Source organism: Drosophila eugracilis, unplaced genomic scaffold (genome assembly GCF_018153835.1).
Source record: "Drosophila eugracilis isolate 14026-0451.02 unplaced genomic scaffold, ASM1815383v1 contig_47, whole genome shotgun sequence".
In the NCBI taxonomy this organism is placed as follows: domain Eukaryota; kingdom Metazoa; phylum Arthropoda; class Insecta; order Diptera; family Drosophilidae; genus Drosophila; species Drosophila eugracilis.
Genome location: NW_024573338.1, coordinates 2,897,123 through 2,917,489, shown reverse-complemented (window position 1 = coordinate 2,917,489; position 20,367 = coordinate 2,897,123). Strand labels below are relative to the sequence as shown.

Sequence of the window (20,367 nt, the reverse complement as noted above, 5' to 3'; positions counted from 1 at the left end):
AAACCAGTGTTAAAAAAGCTTGGAAAACTTTCAACAGCTGAACGCTGCCGTCATCTGTGGATTCTCAACGTTCAATAGGAAAGTTTACTTAAATTAAGGCAATTAATAAATGAAACATAATGTATTTTAGCCAAAATAAGTCTTATCAAGTCATCAACATATATCTTCAACCCTGGCATTCTTTATAAATCCCAAATCCGCCCGCTAAATATGTAAACAAAAAGGTTATGTAAACTTCTGTGGTTTCTTGCAGCGTGTAGATTGACTGAAAATGTTGGGACTACAACGTTTTGCCGGCAGTATTGTCACCCAGTTGTACCGCCGGGCGGCCTACAGCAGCAATGTGCGGGCGGCTGGTGTACCACTGACCCCCATAGGAGGTGAATCCGAGGTAGTGCAGCCAGACGCACGCACGCCGGCTGCAGAGGCGGTGACCAAGAAACCCAAGGGTGAATAGCTTCTCCAACCACCGTTTTCATTTATCAGAACTCATAATTTTTAGGTACCATGGTTGCCGCCGCCTTCGAATCGCTGAAGAACGACAGCCCGAAAGATGAAAGCAAAAACCTGGCCTCCAGCAAAATAGATGAGCGGATCATCAATGCCAAGACAGTCAATGGACTGCTGGCCATCACGGAGAACAACAATGCCTTCTCTAGAAAGCATGCCCTTAAGATTGTCTCCATCCTGGCCGACTGGAGCACAATAAACCGAGTGAAGATTTCTGAGTTTGAAAGTGACACCAGATTTTTGCGGATTTGCCGGATGTTGGGTCGAACTATTCCGAAAAGTAATGGTGGCAAAAGACTCTAATCGAGAGCAATGGCACTAGCAAGCGAATATCCGGCTTTAGAACGGATGATCTAAACACCGTGCTGGGTGTAGCTGGTGATGATGAGGCGGCTAAGCTTATTGCTAGCATCAGTCTGCCCCAAATGGTGAAGGTTATGAGCACGCTGGCGCAGCGAAAGAGACGCAGTACTCCCCTTTTGCGCTCCCTGGCTTTTAACATTAGCAGCGCCTCTGACGCTCTGGATCTAAAGCAGTCTGCGGATGTGCTCTTTGCCATGTCTACGCTGAATTTCCAGGATTCTGTGCTGGGTGCTAAAGTGTGTGCAGATGTCCAAGCGGCACTGCCGAAAAATGTAGAGAAGTCCGCCGTTGTAGGATCCATCATCACCAGTTTGGGCATTTTGCGCTACCGGGATTTGGGTTGGTTTGCTCAAAAGTATGTGAAATCATTTTTGGTACTAATTTTTTTTTCTTTTTTAGATATATTGGAATCGCTGACGCAGTGGCTCTTAAAAAACAGTGAAATCTGCCGTCCTACAGATCTCAGCGCATATTTCCTCACATCGGCCCTGCTGAACTTCAAGAGCGCCCAGCTGGAGGAAGTGAGCAATAAACTGGCGAAATCCATTGTTCGCGAGGATTTCACCAAGCAATCTGAATGGCTGAACTTTGTATGGTCACTCACAATGTTGGGACTAGTAGAACAGAGCCACTTGTCTTCAGTTTTAAGGTTTGGTCCTATTTAAAAAACTTGATAATCCTTAAATCTTACATTAAATATGTTTGTAGTGCGGACTTTCTAGAAAAATTGCAAAAGGACAAGACTGGCATCACAGCAACATCAAAAATGAGGCTACTCAACCTGAATAGCTATGCCCAGTTACTAGCCACAGATTACAAGGGTCCAGTGCTGGCCGCTGACAGTCCTGCATACCAAGTGCCTATGGCGCATCCAAAAGCAAAGCAAGTCCTTATAAATGGCATGCTGGATGCACTTAAGAGTCTGCTTCCGGCGGGCAATCATTTCCAGAGCGCGGTGGACAGTAAAATGGGCTTCCTCATAGGTAAGAAATAGTTTTTACATACTATGTGAGATTTTACTAATTTTACAATCTTTTAGATGCTTTGTGCTACTTCGATGCTAACAAAAACTCCCTGCCTTTGGACAAGGAAAACCCCAACGCCATTAGGTAAATACTTCCCAAATTTTCCAATTTCCCAGTTATGTTTATTAATCTGGATTTTAGGGTGGCGCTAATGGTCATCGATTTCCATGACATTTGCCACGGAACGCATCGCAGTGCCAGCGGCATTACGAATCTGACATTTGACCTGCTGGAAAAGAGTGGTTACCATGTTATCCCCGTGCCCTATAATGAGTTTAATACCAGTGACAAACTACTGAAGCGCGTTCAGTACTTGGAGTCAAAGTTCAAGGCGATTGCAAGTAGCAAATAATTGCAATTGTAGTTTATTTAATTTTCCTTGTAATGATTGATCAATATTTGAATTGTTTAAATTTTGTAAATGTTAAATTAGGCGCTGAATTACAAGCTAAACCCAAAAAGGATGAAGTTTATACTATGTTAGCGGGAGTTTAGCTGGTTGAACGCAAAATTTAGATTTTAAACTAAGAACTTTTTTAGACGGCATCCAGTTTACTGGTCCGTTGCTTGTTCATACCCACTTTCCACCATTGACCCGTCTCCTGGAACTCAATAGCCACAGCAGCCAATGTGTGGAACAAGCTTCGTGCCAGCATGTGAAGATTGCTAATGTGCAAAATGAACTTGGGATCGTACACCTTCTCTATGTCTTCGATCTTGTAGTGATCACGCGTTTCCCGTTCCGTCAAGCAAATACAGTTCCAAGGTGCCCAGTCATCGCTCTTTTTCCATCGCGGCAACCTGAACAAGAAGTGATATTTTGTAGTTCAATCACAAGCTAGTAATTTACACAGAGGTTACCTCAGTTCACTTAGATTTTCAGTCTTGCTGAGAGCCGAGTGCCCATGCCATATTTTGTCTATGATGTGACGCACATCATCAGACTGCATTACGAAAGCAAAGGATGTGGTGCACTTGCGTTTGCGTTCATCCCGATGGATGCACCGCAAAATGGACTGGTAAACCGTGTTCTCCGTAGCTGTAAGCTGAAGGTAAGGATATATTATTTATATTACTCTAGATATGTTAAAGATGAAAGATATCACCTTGAGATAGTAGCAGTGTTTGCAAGTATCCACATGGCTCTGGCGTGTTCTAATGGCAAACTCGGCATAGGTCTTGACCTTTTTGCACACGATGCACATGCGCGATGGAGTTCCTGGTTGGAACTTTTTAAAAGTAGTTCAGTAAATGTTTTATCAATACTCACTTTGCTTGGGCTCGCCCTTTTGGAACTTTATCAGATCGAAAAAGAGCATGGTCTGTCGTTTGCGCAAAATTTCCACATCAAAAGATTTAGCGTAAAGCATAAGATTCTTTTCGCGCTCAAAGAGATCGAAGAGCTCGGGAAAATTTGGATAACAAGTCTCCTCGGTGAGCACCGTCATTACTTGACGGATGAAATCTAAGCGTTCCTCTTTGTTGCGCGGCTTTCGCAGATCTTTGTAGATCTCAGTTAGAAAGCGCACCCTCTGTGTGCTCAGCAGATCCATGTGGATCTTAGAATCCTTGTAGCCGATCCATTCAATAGGTTTACCCATTTCCTTTAACAGTTGATCTTTGCGGAAATCCTCCATGGCCTTGTAGACAAGGTTACGCTGACGCTCCACGCCATTCAGCAACTGGATCTCCTTGTCCAGCAGGATGTTAACCTCGGCAATACGAGCTGGACCCTCATAGTTGGCTGTGATTCGCTTTAATTCAGCCTTTTTCCAGCGACTCACCTCGGCAAAGAGCAGATCAAAGTCGTCCTTGTTTCGCGGAAACTGCTTGACCACCCGATGCCTTTCTATGCGACGCTCCACGCACTTCTCATAACGCTCATCCTCCTGCTCGCGATTTTGGACCAAGCGACTGGAAAATATATAACATACAGACAAGAATACCCCCAAAATTAGTGTCACTACCCACCGATATTCTTTGGCCCGCATGCGGATATATTTCCATAAAATCCAACGCCTCCAGTTTCGCTGGATGAGCAAAATCTTCTCTAGCTTACGCTCTGCCCGCTCTTTTTGGGCAAAAGTCTGGTATTTGCCGGGAGTTATGGTGAAGTCATTGGCTGCGGACACATACAGGATGTTAATCCCATCCAGATGGCATTGCACCGATTGCTCATGGGCTGTGTTCTTGAGAGGATTTATGGGTAATCTTTTGTAATATATTTAAAGCAATATTTTCAGAATTTACCAGAGTCTTCTCCTTTGGCTCCCATGTTTGAGTATCCCGGGTCTTGTACTTCCTAAACTTAATCTTGTCAAAGTAGGGACCAGTTTGTGTGAAGGCATCCAGGTACTCCTTGCCAGTGTTCTTATCCCGATAGCCGCATAGAAAAGGCTTGACAATAGCCGCATTTTCGATCTCCACCACAACGGTTTTGGCCTGGCCATCCTGAGTATCATCACCGGAAATGTCCACAGTAATAAAGTCCGCCAGTCGATGTTTGCTGATAAAGAAAATATAGTTTAAAGATCTTAAAAATAACTTATCCTACACCCACTCGTAGTAGACATCCAGATCTAATTTGTAAGACTGGTTGTCTCCACCCTCGTTACTCAGCTCCAACTGGAACTCATGGATGCCGAATTCATCCAGGGCAGTGGAGTTAAGGGGCACGGAGTCGCAGATAATATGTCCATTCTGCCGCAGGACTAGCAGTTTTGGTTCCACCTCGAATTTACGAGCAATATCTTGTTTCACCTCGGCTATAGTCATGCAGTTGGGATAAATTTGGGCCAGGATATCCGTCTCCGAGAGCCTAAACTTGACAGTTACGTTCTCCAGATCCACGCAGCATTCCTCCGAGTGTTGCATTTCCGAATCGGTACTCCGAGAATCCAAAGGAGGTGGACAACCAGGCGGCATTCTGGGCCGTTCACTGGGCTCCACATATAGTTGCACATTGCACACATAGCCCGGGGCACGCTCTTTCAGCGCTCATCTCGCCACACAAAATATATATATATATCAGTCGATTGGAAGAGAATAATAGTTTATAGTTAATGTAATTTCAAATTAACTGCCTGCTGAGATGTGGCTAAAAGAGGATGTCCATGGGTGGGAGCCACGAATTTGTTCAATAACCGCCGCTGCTAGGCGCCCTGTTGTGGCAACGGGTTCGTAGGCCAAAAAGCCGTTTAAGCCCTAATTTCGTGGGCAACAAGTACAGTGAAGCATGTAGCAGTGAATCTATGCCTAAGAAAAAAACCATTTAATAATTATTTATTTACAACCATAAAAACTTTCAAAGCTATTTTAGATTTCTTAATTAAATTATTAGATCGATTGCTTTCTAGAAGTTCCACTTACAGAATTCCAACTGTATTCAGATTTTCTCACGCATTCGCAGTGAATTTTCATGAGTGAAAGCACCCAATCATCTAATGAGCTCCTCATCTCCACTGGGCATTTACAAATTTGCATAGCCATAAATATTTTCTAATTGCCCCAATTTCGGCGGCTTCCCAGTTCGAAATCAGTCATATTTCAGCGCCTTATTATTTATTATTATTTATTGCACAACTTCGAAGCATTTGGCATGCGCAAAGACAACGGTGACAGTAATTACTTTTACTAAATGGATTGGCGAAGATGGCCGGACCACACGTGAAGATGACTTTAAGCTACCGATGATGCTACCGACGCGGAAGCCGTCTTAATAATGATGGTTAACTATTATATCATGATCCGAACAGATATCATCAAATTTAATAGCCCCTCAACTTTTAGCGATTTCTTTCGCTTGATTTTGACCCAATTCGAGGGGTTTTGTCAATTCGGCTCATAGGAAATGCGATCCAGTTGAAAGGTTTTGCCATTTCCCCTTTTAAGGCCAACTCCATCCAATCAAAAGCCGCTTAAAATATTCGCTTACCAAATGCCGAAAAACAAAGCAATTGTTGTTTTTCTTTATGTTTTGGTTTTTTATTATTTGCTAACTAAGAGTACTAATAAATAATGTTTTTGTTATAGTAGAAATTGGACTTTAGGTTGAGGGCTGTCAGTCCGGACTTTTTACCGGCATGGGCCACCTGTAGTCGATGTGGGCGTCCATTGAAGTAGTAATCCTTATGGTGCTGCACTCGGAGCACCTTACTGGGATTCCACTGGTCCAGATTGGGCCTAGATGTCGTCGTCGACGGACGCAACGTTGTGGTGGTCGTCTTCTCCTCCTCCTGGAGTATGGGATTGATTTTCATCGGCTGATAGTCCAGACCAACGCCAGGTATGTGTCGGAAGGGCAGTGGGGGTACGGGTATGTAATATATTTTCGAATCCTTTTTCGTTTTTTTCGTCTTACTGCCATTCTTGTTGTATTTGCGAAGATTCAGCGGCTTCGATGTGACCACGTAGTCCATGTACAAATTGTCCAGCGATGGCGACTGCACCAGAATCCGATTAGCCAGTCTCGTGGGCGGAACAGCTGGCCTTGGGCCATAGGAATAGGGTCGAGCTGCCACCAAATTGGCCAAGATGATTAGAGATGCCAATGGAAGCAGCGGCGACATACTGAAAGTGGTAACAAAAGTGGCTTGTTAAAGCTTGACAAGAAAATATTTCTGGAAAATTATTTTAATTGGCTTGTTATAACATTTGCAAAACCATTTGACTTTCTGAAATCTAAAAAAATTATGTCCCAACGAAGTTATAGCTGATGTAAAATATAAACTGAAGTTAAGGGTGAGTATATATTCCGTTATTAAAAGTATATAGATGATAGTCAATTTATGTTTAGCTTAACAGATCCGAACGTAGCCTATTCAAAGTTGATTTCGAGACGCTTTAATGCTTTTATTTCCAGAAAATTTAACGAAAATTCGGCACGTTGGAGTACCCATTGTAATTTTAAATATCAAATAACAATCAGGAGTAGATAATGTCAAGAAGCCAGGTAAATATTTGTGAGAGGTGAGAGAATGTCAAGGCGACAGGCGGTAATGAAAGTGCTGAGTGCCACCCACGCCCCACTCGACGGGTTGTCCGATTGTTCAAGGTTTTGATCGATGGGGTGGCAACCGAAGTGGCGAACTCGACTGCTGGCAATCATAGCAATAATAATAATAATAACCAATGCGATTTTCTGCAAGTCACATGCCAAAGCCGAATAATTTAATAACAAATAAATTGTCTGTGCGCATCAAAGCGCAAAATGTTTCGCCTTTACATTGTAAAGTTTCTCACGTTCTCCACATATATTTCTTGTACACAGATGAAAATCGAAGCACTCACTCACTCCACATGCCATAGAGATAATTTTCGTTTCGATTTGATTTAAATGAAAGCATTTAATGCACGCTAATCAAAGCGACGCCGGCAGAGCAATTACCCTAATGAGCGAGTCGAGCGCCATCCGCGGCGCAGACTTCAACGCTTCAGTGATTAATGAGCCAGTAAAAAAAAAATAAAAATTGATCGCCGCAACAACCGAAAAATCTGGGATCGAAGTGGATAACACGATTTTTCGGGGCTAACTAGGGGCGTCTGCGGTTCGCCCACCGTTTCAACAGGTTGTGTGCTATGCAAATCACTTCCAACTATATGTTTTTCCGATAAAGACATTTGTCTAGTTCTTGTATCTGGCAAAATTCTCCTAAAGAAATAACAACAAATGTAGCCGAAATAAATTGCAGAAAGTTGGGAATTTGTTTTGTTGGCTGATCACAAATCCCGCATGATATATGATCGGGGTGATCAGGGATGGGTATGATAATAGAACAAAGAGCGAAATGCGAAATTCGAGAGACCACACACACACACCCCTCAACAATTACGTCTGGGCTCATTACAATTTAATTGCTTAAAACCTTAATGACTGGCAGTTGGCGGAGTTCAGGAACTAGAAACTGAAAAACTAAATTTAATTTGTCCACTCACTGACTTCAATTATCTAAGGCTGTTTTATTTTGCGCCTATATCAACAGCATTGCCAAGGTCATTTTCGTGATGCTGGCCATGATTAATCATATCACGCTTCTCTTTTCTAGCGAAAGACGAAAGACTTAGGCAATAAACTCGAAAGGGGAAGAAACGAAAGACTTAGGCAGCAGCAACTCGCTGCAGAACGAATGACTTAGGCAGCGAACTCGATGCGGATGGGGAGCAATTATAAACTTATTAATGAACCGCCTGCCAGCCGTCAAATGCAAATGATTTAACGTTCTATGGGCATACGACTATATTCTAATCGCACTCACTTTAAATGGCTGTGATTGCAGCTGCCGGTTAACTTAGTCGATTGCTGAGTTTTCCTTAATTATATTTGCTGATTGTAAAATTTATTGCCCGAGTGTCCTTCAAGCGAAGATGTTTACTTGAAATTAATTTATGCGTAACGTTAATCACACGTGCTATCACGTTTATGGTTAGTTATTTAAATTCTTTTTATAAGCGATATATATCTGATTTGCACTTTGTTGCGTTTTCCTCGCACTGCTTTGCCGACGCTTCGGCTTGGTTTTTACTTTTTTTTTCTTAGCTCGAGCGCGCTGCTTTTGAACGTTGTGAACGCCTCGGAGTGCGGCAAATAAATGAGATCTGCGGACCGTTTGTAATTTGTTTTTTTCTCTTTTTCTTCTTAAATCAAAAATCAGTCGGCCGACGTCGCTGCCGCCGTCGCTGCTTTTGTGTCGTCATCAGCGGCAACTGGATTTATTAGTGTGTGAGGTCCGATGAAGATTGCAGAACCAACTGGTTCGCCGGATGGCAGATGATCTCCGGATGATGAGCGACCATAAATTAGCCAGTTTATTGTTTGTCCACTTACTGTTACACTTGCCAACTGCACTTGGTGGGATTTGCCGGCGTGCCGCATTTTCCATTTGCTTAACAAATTCATCAGCTTTGCATTTTCTCTCTGCTCCCCTACCAGAGAACTGAGCAGGAAATCCAATATCACTTGACCAGTCGGATGGCTCTCGATTGGATTACACCTTGGCAGCCACTGGGCTCAGCCTCTCTAACCCTCTCGAAAAATGCAAGGCCAGGTGACAGGTCCTTAACCCATGACCACATCCTTTTTTTTAGGTAGAGAAACAATATATTGAATTAAATCTAAATTTTAAAATTTCAAAAATAGAATGCGGCTTTTTATGACTTTAAAAACTTTTTTCTTTTTTTTTTTTTGTAGTTTCTGCTAAGCCGGTAAGATTATTATTAAATCTTTACCTAATTGGTACAAATTTCTTCGCAACAGATACAAAACTGTATGTATTAGCATAAATTTGAATCTTTTCTCTGTTTGTTTTGATAACGCGGATTGAATAATGTTTACAAATTAATTTGTGATTTTTTTTTTCGGATTTTACTTTTAGTTTTTTATTTTTTGCCATTTTTTTAAGATTAACCAAATACCACGTTTTGCTTTTAACAATAAAGCTCTATTAAATATGATAACCATTATCTTTTGTCTTAAGAAAGGCTACTGACTTAGCAAAGCTAACGGATTAGCAATAATTTATTATCTCGTGTGGTATTAATGGGAAAAAGGGTTAAGAACTTGTGCCTGACTCCAGTTGGGGAGTGGAATCGGGGGTCTAGTCTGGCTGGCAGCTCCTTTGTCTTTCCGATACTCTGCACAAATTAGTTACAAATGAACCTACGACAACAAAAGCCGTTGGCGGTAACACGAAGCCTTCGTTGGGGTAGGGTTTAGGTCTCGGTCCGGTCTGCTCTTCTCTTCTCCAAGTGCTTTTATGTGTGCTTTTTTTCGGTTTGGCTTATTGACAGGCCACCAGGCACCTCCAGCTCTAGCTCCAACTCCGAATGACCATATGCGTGTGGCGCTCTAAGGGATCTGTGCGTTTTTGCCCTCATCATAATTTAATTGGAATGGCAAATGGTGTTCGGGGCATTTTCCTAAACACTTTTGCGTGAGCTGTTGACGTTGATTGGGAGTGTTGGATGATTGAAAGAGGAATCTCTCTCGACCTTGCAGCTGCTAGAAGTGGAAGCTGTGACCCAATGAGCCAGAAATCCCTACGGTAAATCAAAAATAAAGTTGTCATAATTCATGGCGAAATTTCGGCAAACGTACTTTAATTAAATCACTTCCCTTCGAGGCACCGTTTTATGAGCCGCTAATTAAAACAAGTAAAAGCAACTAACACAATTGCCGCGTCGAGGGATTATATAAAACCATTTCCAACTTTCCCAGGGCCCAGCCATCTTTCACCAGCTCTCTTGACCACAGAGACTATCTAAAAATTTGGGAGCCCCGGAATAAACCGAATGACATAACCGCAAAAGCACTCGAATAATACAACATACCAACTTCTTATTCGTTGGCAAGGCACTTTAAATATTAATTAGCCGTGGCAGTAGCAGAACTCCCGGCAATTAGGCCTCCGGTTTAAAGTGTGTGTTGAAGTGCGTAAACTCTCGCATGTGCCAAATGGCCAATGGTATCGGAATCTATATATATATATATTTATAGCATATACCCGTTCTCACAGCCAACTGCACGCACCACCTGCCAGAAGAACGGGCAGTCAGAGGCCTAATTGTAATTGTTAACGATTAGACAACACAAATCACGAACAAGCTGCAAACGCCACTTTCTGTGCATCTGTAACGTCTCTTCGTGCCTCTGATTCTGCTGATACTGATTCACATTCAGTCCAAGCGCCGTGTGTGAACCGAGTTTTAGGCATTATTAAGAGTAATATGTTTAATGCTGACGGAAGCAATATGGATAGATGGCCCGGGCACGGGGCACCAAAACAGACTGATGGGACTGCACTTTAAAAAAAACTTGGCCATGTTTTCCTCTTATAATAAAATTAAAACATAATGGGTAAAACAGGAGCTAACCTTTTTAAAATTTTAAAAAATTATTTAATATATACGAGGTGTGTTCAAAAAGTAAGGTGACTCTTCAAATTTCGCGAATTTCAAATTTTTCGATTATCGAAACCTTTTAGAAGTTATACGAGGTGTGTTCAAAAAGTAAGGTGACTTTTCAAATTTCAAGTTTTTCAAATTTTTCGATTATCTTCAGTTTTGGGAACAAGAAAAGTCACATGGGGCCAAATCCGGTGAATATGGTGGCGAGGCATTATTGTGGTGTTGTTTTTGGCCAAAAATCAAATCCTTTGATCCGTATTTTTCGATAGCAAAAAATCGCCGAGCTCGCAAAATAACTTGTAACTTTACGCCTCTCACAACCAAACAAAAGAGGATGTTCCATTGAAACTTGGTACAGATGTTAGGGAAGAGTGTACCAATATAACAAAACAAAAAAATCGATAATCGAAAAATTTGAAATTCGCGAAATTTGAAGAGTCACCTTACTTTTTGAACACACCTCGTATATGTACAAATTTGATTTTTAGTAGTCTTTGAACTTAGTGTCGTATTCAAAGGCTTACCCAATCAATACCATTCTCACTTCTTCCTGAAACACAACGTAAAAACTAGTCATATTTTTTAAATTTTGAGTAAAATCCAAGCGACAAAAAAGTATCTTTTATTTAAACAACTGTAACCTCCATTGACTAACGATGTCGCACTGCGATACTCATCTTAAGAAACCTATGAGTTCCTTCCTGATGTGGTTGAATTATTCGGGACGAGAGCAGATCAAAACGGAGAATCCGGATTTAAGTGTCAGGGAAGTGTGTGTTAAGGGCGGTGAAGTATGGCGCGGTATGACGATTGAGGAGAAGTCCTATTGGCAGGAGTCGGCCAACGAGGCCATGGGAAAATATAAAGAGGTTAAGAAGTTGCAGAAGAGCCAAAGAGAGTTGGAATTGAAAACCCAATTTGGTGGTAACGTGGATGGGGATGAAGATCAATCAAAGGAGCCCAAACTCTATGTGTACAACACCACTGATGAATCTTATTATCCAATCTGCAGGAAGTGCTTCTTTAAATGTCAGAACTCCAACTAGAAACTTTCTTAATATTTGTATCTCTTAATTTGTGTTTTGGCCAGTTATAATATATTCCTTAAATGAAATTATATAATAATAAATAAATCATAATTAATCATAATTTCTTGTGATATTTTTTAACAGATCCAAAATACTTAGTAATTTGTTCATTAATAAATTCTGTTTCTAAATATTATTTTTTATGTGATAAAGAAATTAAGTACATCATTTGGTTGACGATAAGGAACAGAGATTATTATGTTTTTCCTCGTGTATAAAAACCCACCACCCTCCTGAACCGCCCAGTCGCGTTTATCAACCTCGCCAAAGTCATCAGCACAGACTTGGGTCTCAGTTTCTGGCTAAAAACCCAGTCTTGTCTCGTTGTCTTCGGGTCTGAATGACAGACACACTCTTAAATCTTGGCTCTTGTATGCTGCCTCTCCGCTGCTGGCGCTTGCGTGTTTGGCTACTGAATTTTTAAGCATTTGCCAGCATGCCGTGAAGAAGTTGACGAGTAGAGGAGTGGGGGACTCTAAGGCTTCATTTACATTGGCAACGTTTTAATTAGCCGCTTATAAAGACACACAGAGCCCGAGCTTCAGATCCATTTAGATGAATGGCGGGAACACCCACCGCCAGTGATACGTCACAGTTAAGACCCGGCTAATCAGCCGGCTTAAATCGCAACGATTATATATGGGCCAATTATAGCGAATCTTTTATTGACGATAAATTCGCAGGTTCAATAAACCCACAGAGACCATAAACTGACTCACATGTGAGGTTCAGGCACTTTAAGCTAAGCCTTTGTCTCTGTTGTTTGTATTTGTCATTTCGGGGTGCTTGGCATGTGGGCACCACATCGGATCACCATCGAATGCACTCGGGAATGAAGTTGTAGACTTACGCAATGCTACGGTATGTCAACCATCCCGATACGGCCGTGCACTTGGCATTTCTGAGAGTTTAGCCCCTGGATATCGGGGTCATAACTGCCAACACGTCTGCTGCTTGGCAGCGACTTTCATCGAAAGTTAAATATTTGTGGAGCACGCAAAAAGAAAAGTGTAACGAAAGGAAAAGACCTGCTAGCCAGCCAGCCAGCCATCGATTGTCAGCCGCAAGATTCAATATTTGCTCATCCGTTCCAAAACGTTTAGCGAATTCTTCGCGGGATTTGTGAAAGTCACCGGGGGCAGGGAGCAGGTTAAAATGGGCGTTGCGATTTTCAGTGGAGCTTGGCCTCCGCCGACACCGACAATGGGGGCGATTGGCTGGCGAATTGGATTGCCTGGCCAAGTCTGTAGTCAAGATGTATTGAGTCTGTTGGGTCTATTGAGTCATAACCAGGGGCTCAAGTGGTTCGGAGAAAGAGTTCTTCAAGCTGTCCAGCGAAGAAAGAAAGAGTGAGTGAATGAGTGCACAAAAGAATAAGCACCTGTTGGTGGGAGTCCCCGAGTTCTGAACGATTTCCAATTGCAGCAATCCGTTTTAGTATGTAAATTCATAAGTTTTTTTAATAATTTATTAGATTAAAACATATATTTAAATATATATTTCTTAAGTTTGTGTTCTACCATAATCTACTATAATCTGTTATAAATTACCAATTAAATGTTAATGAGTAATCTATAAGAAATACTACTTCATTTTTTAAGAAACAGAAACATGCCAAGGTAAAAGCAATTGAATTTGACAAAGATTGGTAATTATTTTTTAGCGTGCTTATGATTGAAATCATCTAAGACTTTCGACCTTCGGCTGTCATCGGAGATCGTTTTTCTTTACAGATGAGTATCTCGACATGGTATAGAGTTTTGCCAGCTCTCACAAAGACATCGTCAACTCCCACACCGAATTAAGACCTCCGATTTCCACGATACACATCTCTCCAAGCTAGTGATTTATACTGGCCATAAAGTCGACCTGCGAAACTTTCCAAGCGGCTAACAATCAGAGCAAGCGATAGATGGATAGATGTATGGATAGATCGTTAATGATGGCTTTATGGCCTTTTTCAGTGGCTGGAAGATTTTAACACGTCGGCCGTCAACTGGCGAAAAAATTCTTTGGCTTTTCCATTAATGATCAAGAAGTAAGTTTTAGATAATTGAAAACCAGTTGGCTAGTAAAAAGGAAAAGCAGACGAAACCCCAACCGAACGGAAAACATAATATACCCCGATGTTTGTATTGTAATTGCGTTAAATGCATTAATTATCTGGCCAGCGGACGAGAAAGAAATCATTGGAAACGACGTTAATTACCCAGCGGCTTATATTGTTTTGGCTGCTCGCCAGAGGCAGCAAACAGCAAAAGCGAACTATTATTTCAATTGGAATTTAATTTTGTGAGTGGGCATTGTTTGTATTTGCCATCTTTCGAGCCGGCCTAAATGGGAGACACCTAGGCTTGCAAAAAAAATTCGCCCCACGGTCAAACCCATCCCATCCGTCGACCTTGAGAGCGAAACGAGCCATTAATGGCCACCGAAGTCACACTTTGGCATGGCCCTTTCCATAGTCCGCGATGTCAGTAAACCCCATTTCTACAGAACCCATCTAGTTTGCGGTGGTCCCAGCATCCTCCACAGTTCTCATCTTATCGCCAGACCAAAAGATCATCCAATGCCACCATCAGCGACACTTAAGCTGTTATCAATGTATCTATTTTTATTGCTTTTAAACTGCTGGACTGACCATTACTGTAACCCGTCTGCAGCCGCGGTCGTAAAACTTTATTTTCAATTGAAACACGATTATCATCTGGATTTCAAAGCATTGTCTGTGGCTAAACGACTGCGTTCTTATAAATAAAGTTTATTTTTAGTTTACGGTAACACAAAAAACGTTATACTTCTAAAAATAGAGGTTGTAAAAAATAAAAAAAGCACGACGAGGATGGGATTCGAACCCACGCGTGCAGAGCACATTGGATTAGCAGTCCAACGCCTTAACCTCTCGGCCACCTCGTCATATGCGACCTTGGCAACCGAATACTGATTTGTTGCACCACTTGCTTCCCCGTCAAGCAGGTGATAGTTCTTATCGGTAAACGGTCCAACTAGGTACTTACAAAATGAATTAAACTGACTTGCGTAAATACAATAAAACAACATATTTATAGATATTTCGTATGCCGTTATATTTCGCAGTTGTAAATAAAGTAATAAAAGAAATACTCATTAGAATCACAATGTTCTAACACTCAGAAACACTGCTTGCTGTCGATAACAATGTTTCATAGTCGTTGGCTCGGAACTACTGCCACGTTGGACCTACCTGTGTCACTGGACGAGGTGGCCGAGTGGTTAAGGCGTTGGACTGCTAATCCAATGTGCTCTGCACGCGTGGGTTCGAATCCCATCCTCGTCGACTCAACTTTTTGTTATTTTTTATTGTTTTTAAATTAAAATTGGAAAAAATTATTGGGTAAATCTAACTTTATTACTAAAGTGGTCAAGCTAGTGTAAGCTAGGCAAGGAAACGGAAAATGTAAAATCAAAACAAATGTATAGCTTAACGAATATAAAATATATATTAAATAGTATACATTTATATAGGTAGCAATTTTTTGGAATATAAATGTATTTTGCCAAAACTTTGTTCTAATTATAAAAAACAAACACTGCACACTTTTAAATATCAAAACCTGTTAGGGAGCAAGAGAGTGTTAAATTAAAAGCAAAAATGAAATCCGAAGGTAAAAACATTATAAAATTATAACTTAAAGGATTATGAGCAACTAATATAAATTTTCAGGACTTTAATCGCGTTGTGTATTATTTAAGGGAAAATTTTGCAACCCTTATTTGAAAAAACGATCTAGAACGGCTAATTCCAACTTGACGAGGTGGCCGAGAGGTTAAGGCGTTGGACTGCTAATCCAATGTGCTCTGCACGCGTGGGTTCGAATCCCATCCTCGTCGAAAAATACTTTTTTCTTTTTTAAATCAATCCTTTATTTTAAGTTACTCTCTAAACTAAACTTTTTTTTTATTTATTACTCTAGCTTAGAAATCAATCTACTAACATAATATGGATATAAACAACATTTTTACTTTTAAAGCAAACAAATAAAAAACTTTTAAGAAAACAATAAAAAGGATAACTCGACGAGGATGGGATTCGAACCCACGCGTGCAGAGCACATTGGATTAGCAGTCCAACGCCTTAACCTCTCGGCCACCTCGTCCTTGGAGTTTTCTGTGTTAAGGCACTATTTCCAGCAAAACATATTCCAAATTCTTATCGAAGAACCACAGAACTACGAGCCAATTGAACCCTATCAAGACAGATAGTAAGCACAGTAGACTGATAACTCAGTATTCCAATCACAGCCACGTTATCCCGAAATGTTTGTTCAATTTCTTTCACAAACTCTCAATTGTTTGTAAAATAATTGTGTCAATGGTATTGGTAGAAATAATTGCAAGTACCACAATTAAGCTGTTCAAGATTTGTTTGCCTTGATTTTTCAATTGTTTGCTGTTAAAGAAAGTAGCTGAGTGGAGCTCAGGTGGGGGCGATATGTTAAGTGCAACTTAGGGCTTCGAAAGGGGTATTTAAGACTAAGACTTTGAATTTTATATAACCTTTTTTGTTTTGCCTATTACAGGGTACTTAATTTCTAAGTCTGCTGAATATTAATAGCCGCCGAGTAATTTATTTGCTTATACTGTCTGGAGGGCGACTTCCTGAGGGGTTTTCAATAATACAGATTCTCGATCGGCGGTCGTGCCGCTTCTGACCCAGTTCTCTGCTGATCTTCTGTCTTCTGGCTTCGATTTCTTTTTATATCTCTCTCTCTTTTGGTGTAAAAAACAAAAGTGGTTTACTTTAGATGGGCCATGCTCAGGCGAGTGTGGCGGTAGCGAAGCGATGATGGGGCTGATGATTTAATACGAGAGCTTCTGCCTTTTAAATGGCAATAGCCATCAGTAGTGGTCCCAACAACTTAGGCGTTTTGTTTGGGCCATGTTTGTGTCCAGGCTGTCAGTTGGTGTTAATGAACCCTTGTAGCCTGATAGCTGTTAGTTGTTTACGTTCCGAATGCCGATACCACGATAGCACCTCCAATCCTACACTGAACAAAGCTTTATTTTAATTGCTGATGTATGATCATGAGTAATATACTTACATTATACTCATTCTCATTAAACTTTGTTATAATATACACACACATATACACAAACTATTTTATAAATTCATACTTCACTAATTTCTAATAGCAATACTGTCAGATTTTATCTAGATTTTTAACGACTTTTTTGCACAGTGCATCAACGACATTGTCACCTAACGTGGCTTCGTTAGGAAAGTGGCCAAGTTTGATGATCCGCAGGCACGCGCGTTTTATATTTAGCCCCACACCAGGGCGACTCCGATCCTCGGGCCCGAAGAACTGAGGAGCGGGGCTAGTCACGTGCACAAGGACATTCCAAGGCTAATTACGTGTGGCATGGGGCTTGGCCAAGTTGGGCTTGGTTTTGGTTCTGTTCGGGACTCTGGTATAGTGCCTTTCGGTGGGTAATAGTAATACACACATAGAACACGAACCGTTCATTATTGTCGTCGCTTGTTGTGGCAGCCGCCGCAATCTGCGGCATGTATCTGTATCTTTTGCATCTGCGTGGATGTTGCTGCTGCCGCTGCTGATGCCGCTGCAACCGCCGCTTAATTAGCTGCGTAATTTATTATTGCTCTAATCTCAACGCCGGCGCCAGTGCCGCTGGCTTTGACAAATAAACAAATTATTCATATTAGAATATTAATAGTGCCTGCAGGGTTAATCTGCCCGGAGTATCTGGAGTATCTGGCATAATTATGACCTGTTTGACAGACGTTTTACCATTTTTCCATATCTTTTTTTCTCTTTCTGCCAGCCTGGGAGACTTTGAATGGCATTACTGGCTCTTAGTTGGTAATCGTTAGGCGGACAATAAAGATGCACACTAACTAAATATGTAGGCACGCCGCGATGCAATCGCACAATTATGCCCAATTATGCAACTGGGAAGAGATCTTTAGATCAGCAGGAACAGGTGCTTTAGCTAGGTGCTAGGTGCTAGGTTCTAGGTGCTATGCGGAATGCCAGGCGGATATCATTGACTAATGAGCCCATCTCCGACTATCCAACGATCTAACTATCCGACTCAAACTCGACGTCTTCTTTTGCCCTGTCATAAAAATTAAAATGCATAATCGCGGGCGTTGCTCGCAGGGCGCTTGTTACCCTAGTCGGGGACCTTTTGCCGGGGTAATTAACATTGCTCGCGATTCTCGCTGTTGGCTAGCGAAATGCAGCAATTGCATGTGGATATGGTTATTTGCAGCTGGCAGGGTTAGTCCGTCGGTTTATTCACAGTCGGGGCTAATTAAGCCGGCGTTTAAGCCGCTGGCAATTAGCCGATTTATCACTTGCCCACAGAACCTCAAAATCATGGCCTAAGATCGCTGAGAAAAAGCTTCGCAAATGCAAACAAACTTATGGCCCAAACACTCTGCGCACTTAACTTCTTCACTACTCTTCTTTAGTTCTGCGCATGCGCAGCGACGTCAACGTCGACTGAGGCACTGGGAATGTGTGGATTCTAGCCAGGCCCCCTTATATAAAGCGCCGATTCTGGCCGCGATCATACTCATTTCCAGTTGAACGCGCCTGCCGACCAGTGGGCCAATTGAATCGTTGGCATCCCGATCAGGACTCTCCGATCCTATTGAGCAATTATCGATCTCCATCTCAAATTAAGCAGGTAAGTTCAAGAAAAGTGTTTGGTGAAAAGTTCCTTGTGTGAAAAGGGTTAAGTGAGTGACTAAAATGTATTGGTCATTTTTTAGCACAAAAGGGTCTTTAGCTCTCAAGAAGGTTTCTCCTTCTTTTACAATGACGTAATCAAGCCAGGAAGCTAATAGATTTATTAGGCCCATTTAACTTTTTTCTTTCTTTAAAACTTAAGAAAGAACATACAATTTAACAAAGCATTAAGTATAAAGAGGCCTACCTTCATAGTAGAAACTAACTTAATTAATACCTGCGAGTGTAAGCTAACTAGAAGTACTTTATTTAATAAGGAAATATTATAGGCTTGGGGATTCTCCCCTCATTGCCCCGATCTCAGCCAGCCATAGTGATCCAAAGTGCTGACCATATTTTTTCCGTTGTTTACCTGTGCTGATGGGGGGAAATTCTGCTGGTTGCGCAATTGGAGTGTGAGAAACTAGCCCGAGGCATGCAAATCAGCTCGTATGGTTTGGGGTCACTTGGAGATCAGCAGAAGTTGTACTCAACGCCAATGCCATGATTCAATTACAGCTACCACCTGAAATGGGTAACCACTTGTGGAGCATCGTCTTGGTTCTGCTGGTGCTAGAGCAGCAGGTCTCTGAATCCTTGGCCGCAAATCTCGTTCAGCTGGTTAAGAAACAGAGTCAGCAGAAGCATGCGCAATCCACGCAGACAGGACAACAACCAGGACAACAGTTGCCGCAGGGACAGCAGATCCATGCCCAGCAGTATGTCCAAGAAACCCTAGCCGAGCAACAGGATATAAAGGCTGAGGAGGAGGAAGAACACGATCCTTACCAGCTCCTGCACGAGGCTAAACAGGAGTCTCGATTACCAAACTCTGCCAGCTACCCATGGAGTCCTTATGCCGTGCCGCAGGGGAATCCTTATGAGGCCATGCCTAAGATGCTGCCCTTCATAGGCTATGCTCAACCAGTGCTCATCCCATTTCCTCTTTACGTGGCTCCAGATATGTTCTACCCCGCCTTTTCTGGCGCTACCAATGACCTCGAGGATGTGGTGATGTCTAGAGCAGCCGGTGGACGTCGTCCTGCTGCCAGTCACTCGTCGCCTGCCCGAAATTCACCTATTTATTACGTAAGATTACCGCCCACACCGTATATGTTTTTGCCCAATATGCCGACAGCTCCATTTGGCGGAGGATTTTCACCGCTACTCACCTACCAACCGATGCCATCGTTCTCCGCCTACGGTTCCGTATTTAATTTGCCCGTAAACTTTTTGGCCAACGGTAAGCCCACAGGAGTCTACCAGGTGAATGGATCTCCAGGCGACGGACTGGGACCTATGACATCTGGTTTGGGTGGTGGAGGTTTTGGAATGCGGCCACCGACTCCCAGTAATCCCTACAGACCTATCTCGACGCCTTCCATGGGTGGTTACGGTGGTTCCCAGCAGAGCTTTGGCCTTGCTTCGATGCCAGTTCCCCAGCAGGACTCCAAGCTAACATCCTTGAAGCGTCCCTTCGTGTTTAATGGTCGTCCCGAGGACATTTACATCCTGCCGAACAACCTGAGTCCGCTCTACAACGAACCGAGCTACTACTGAATACAGCTTCTTCAAATGGCTGTGGCTCAAACTGAAAGTATTACATAACGCATTTACTAGATCATTATTTAGATCACAATGAAACTCTAAAATTAATTTTTAAAATATATCCTCCGAAACAAAAACTGTTTTCATTTGGAAAACATAGACATATTCTATTTCCAAAGGGATATAATGGACTAA

General features: G+C 42.0%; 5 protein-coding genes and 4 non-coding genes across 10 annotated transcripts; 5 read left to right on the top strand and 4 right to left on the bottom strand.

Moving 5' to 3' along the window:
* The first annotated feature begins 12 nt into the window (after nt 1-12).
* On the top strand, nt 13-2,359 carry LOC108115707 (FAST kinase domain-containing protein 4). The gene is given in 8 exon segments (XM_017227278.2): nt 13-78; nt 254-449; nt 503-808; nt 811-1,212; nt 1,273-1,522; nt 1,582-1,856; nt 1,913-1,982; nt 2,040-2,359. Coding segments are annotated over 7 exon segments (1,692 nt in total). The 5' UTR covers nt 13-78; nt 254-271; the 3' UTR covers nt 2,251-2,359.
* Nucleotides 2,248-4,968, bottom strand: LOC108115706 (IQ and ubiquitin-like domain-containing protein). The gene is made up of 7 exons (XM_017227277.2): nt 4,459-4,968; nt 4,149-4,404; nt 3,870-4,087; nt 3,169-3,812; nt 3,005-3,117; nt 2,760-2,944; nt 2,248-2,699 (listed from the first exon to the last, which is right to left on the bottom strand). Exons 1-7 carry the CDS (start codon nt 4,821-4,823, stop codon nt 2,435-2,437), a joined length of 2,046 nt encoding a protein of 681 aa, XP_017082766.2. The 5' UTR covers nt 4,824-4,968; the 3' UTR covers nt 2,248-2,434.
* An 898-nt stretch (nt 4,969-5,866) lies between these two features.
* Nucleotides 5,867-8,999, bottom strand: LOC108115576. 2 transcript variants are annotated; one of them, XM_017227085.2, is made up of 2 exons: nt 8,153-8,999; nt 5,867-6,467 (listed from the first exon to the last, which is right to left on the bottom strand). In XM_017227085.2, the coding sequence occupies exon 2, from the start codon at nt 6,464-6,466 to the stop codon at nt 5,906-5,908; it is 561 nt and encodes a 186-aa protein (XP_017082574.1). In that variant the 5' UTR covers nt 6,467; nt 8,153-8,999; the 3' UTR covers nt 5,867-5,905. The 2 variants fall into 2 exon arrangements, with proteins under 2 accessions (XP_017082574.1, XP_017082575.1); XM_017227086.2 differs by lacking the exon at nt 8,153-8,999 and adding an exon at nt 7,833-8,037.
* Nucleotides 9,000-11,455: 2,456 nt separating this feature from the next.
* On the top strand, nt 11,456-11,845 carry LOC108115591 (mobility group protein 1B-like). The gene has a single exon (XM_017227104.2). It carries the CDS (start codon nt 11,456-11,458, stop codon nt 11,843-11,845), a length of 390 nt encoding a protein of 129 aa, XP_017082593.2.
* A 2,876-nt stretch (nt 11,846-14,721) lies between these two features.
* Nucleotides 14,722-14,803, bottom strand: Trnas-gcu. Its single transcript has one exon. It is a non-coding gene; the product is annotated as a tRNA-Ser (tRNA).
* A 318-nt stretch (nt 14,804-15,121) lies between these two features.
* Trnas-gcu lies at nt 15,122-15,203 on the top strand. Its single transcript has one exon. It is a non-coding gene; the product is annotated as a tRNA-Ser (tRNA).
* Nucleotides 15,204-15,675: 472 nt separating this feature from the next.
* Nucleotides 15,676-15,757, top strand: Trnas-gcu. The gene has a single exon. It is a non-coding gene; the product is annotated as a tRNA-Ser (tRNA).
* Nucleotides 15,758-15,941: 184 nt separating this feature from the next.
* Trnas-gcu lies at nt 15,942-16,023 on the bottom strand. Its single transcript has one exon. It is a non-coding gene; the product is annotated as a tRNA-Ser (tRNA).
* A 3,132-nt stretch (nt 16,024-19,155) lies between these two features.
* Nucleotides 19,156-20,184, top strand: LOC108115601. Its single transcript, XM_017227127.1, has one exon. The coding sequence runs from the start codon at nt 19,156-19,158 to the stop codon at nt 20,182-20,184; it is 1,029 nt and encodes a 342-aa protein (XP_017082616.1).
* The last annotated feature ends 183 nt before the right edge of the window (nt 20,185-20,367 follow it).

Bases quoted from the DNA above. Each gene is read 5' to 3' on its own strand.
- LOC108115601 (XM_017227127.1), top strand. From the start codon at position 19,156: ATGGGTAACCACTTGTGGAGCATCGTCTTGGTTCTGCTGGTGCTAGAG.
- LOC108115706 (XM_017227277.2), bottom strand. From the start codon at position 4,823: ATGCCGCCTGGTTGTCCACCTCCTTTGGATTCTCGGAGTACCGATTCG. The intron at 4,088-4,148 runs GTAAATTCTGAA...AATCCTCTCAAG, and splicing joins AGCCAAAGGAGAAGACTCTG to AACACAGCCCATGAGCAATC. The intron at 2,700-2,759 runs GTAACCTCTGTG...CTTCTTGTTCAG, and splicing joins GAAAATCTAAGTGAACTGAG to GTTGCCGCGATGGAAAAAGA.
- LOC108115591 (XM_017227104.2), top strand. From the start codon at position 11,456: ATGTCGCACTGCGATACTCATCTTAAGAAACCTATGAGTTCCTTCCTG.
- LOC108115576 (XM_017227085.2), bottom strand. From the start codon at position 6,466: ATGTCGCCGCTGCTTCCATTGGCATCTCTAATCATCTTGGCCAATTTG.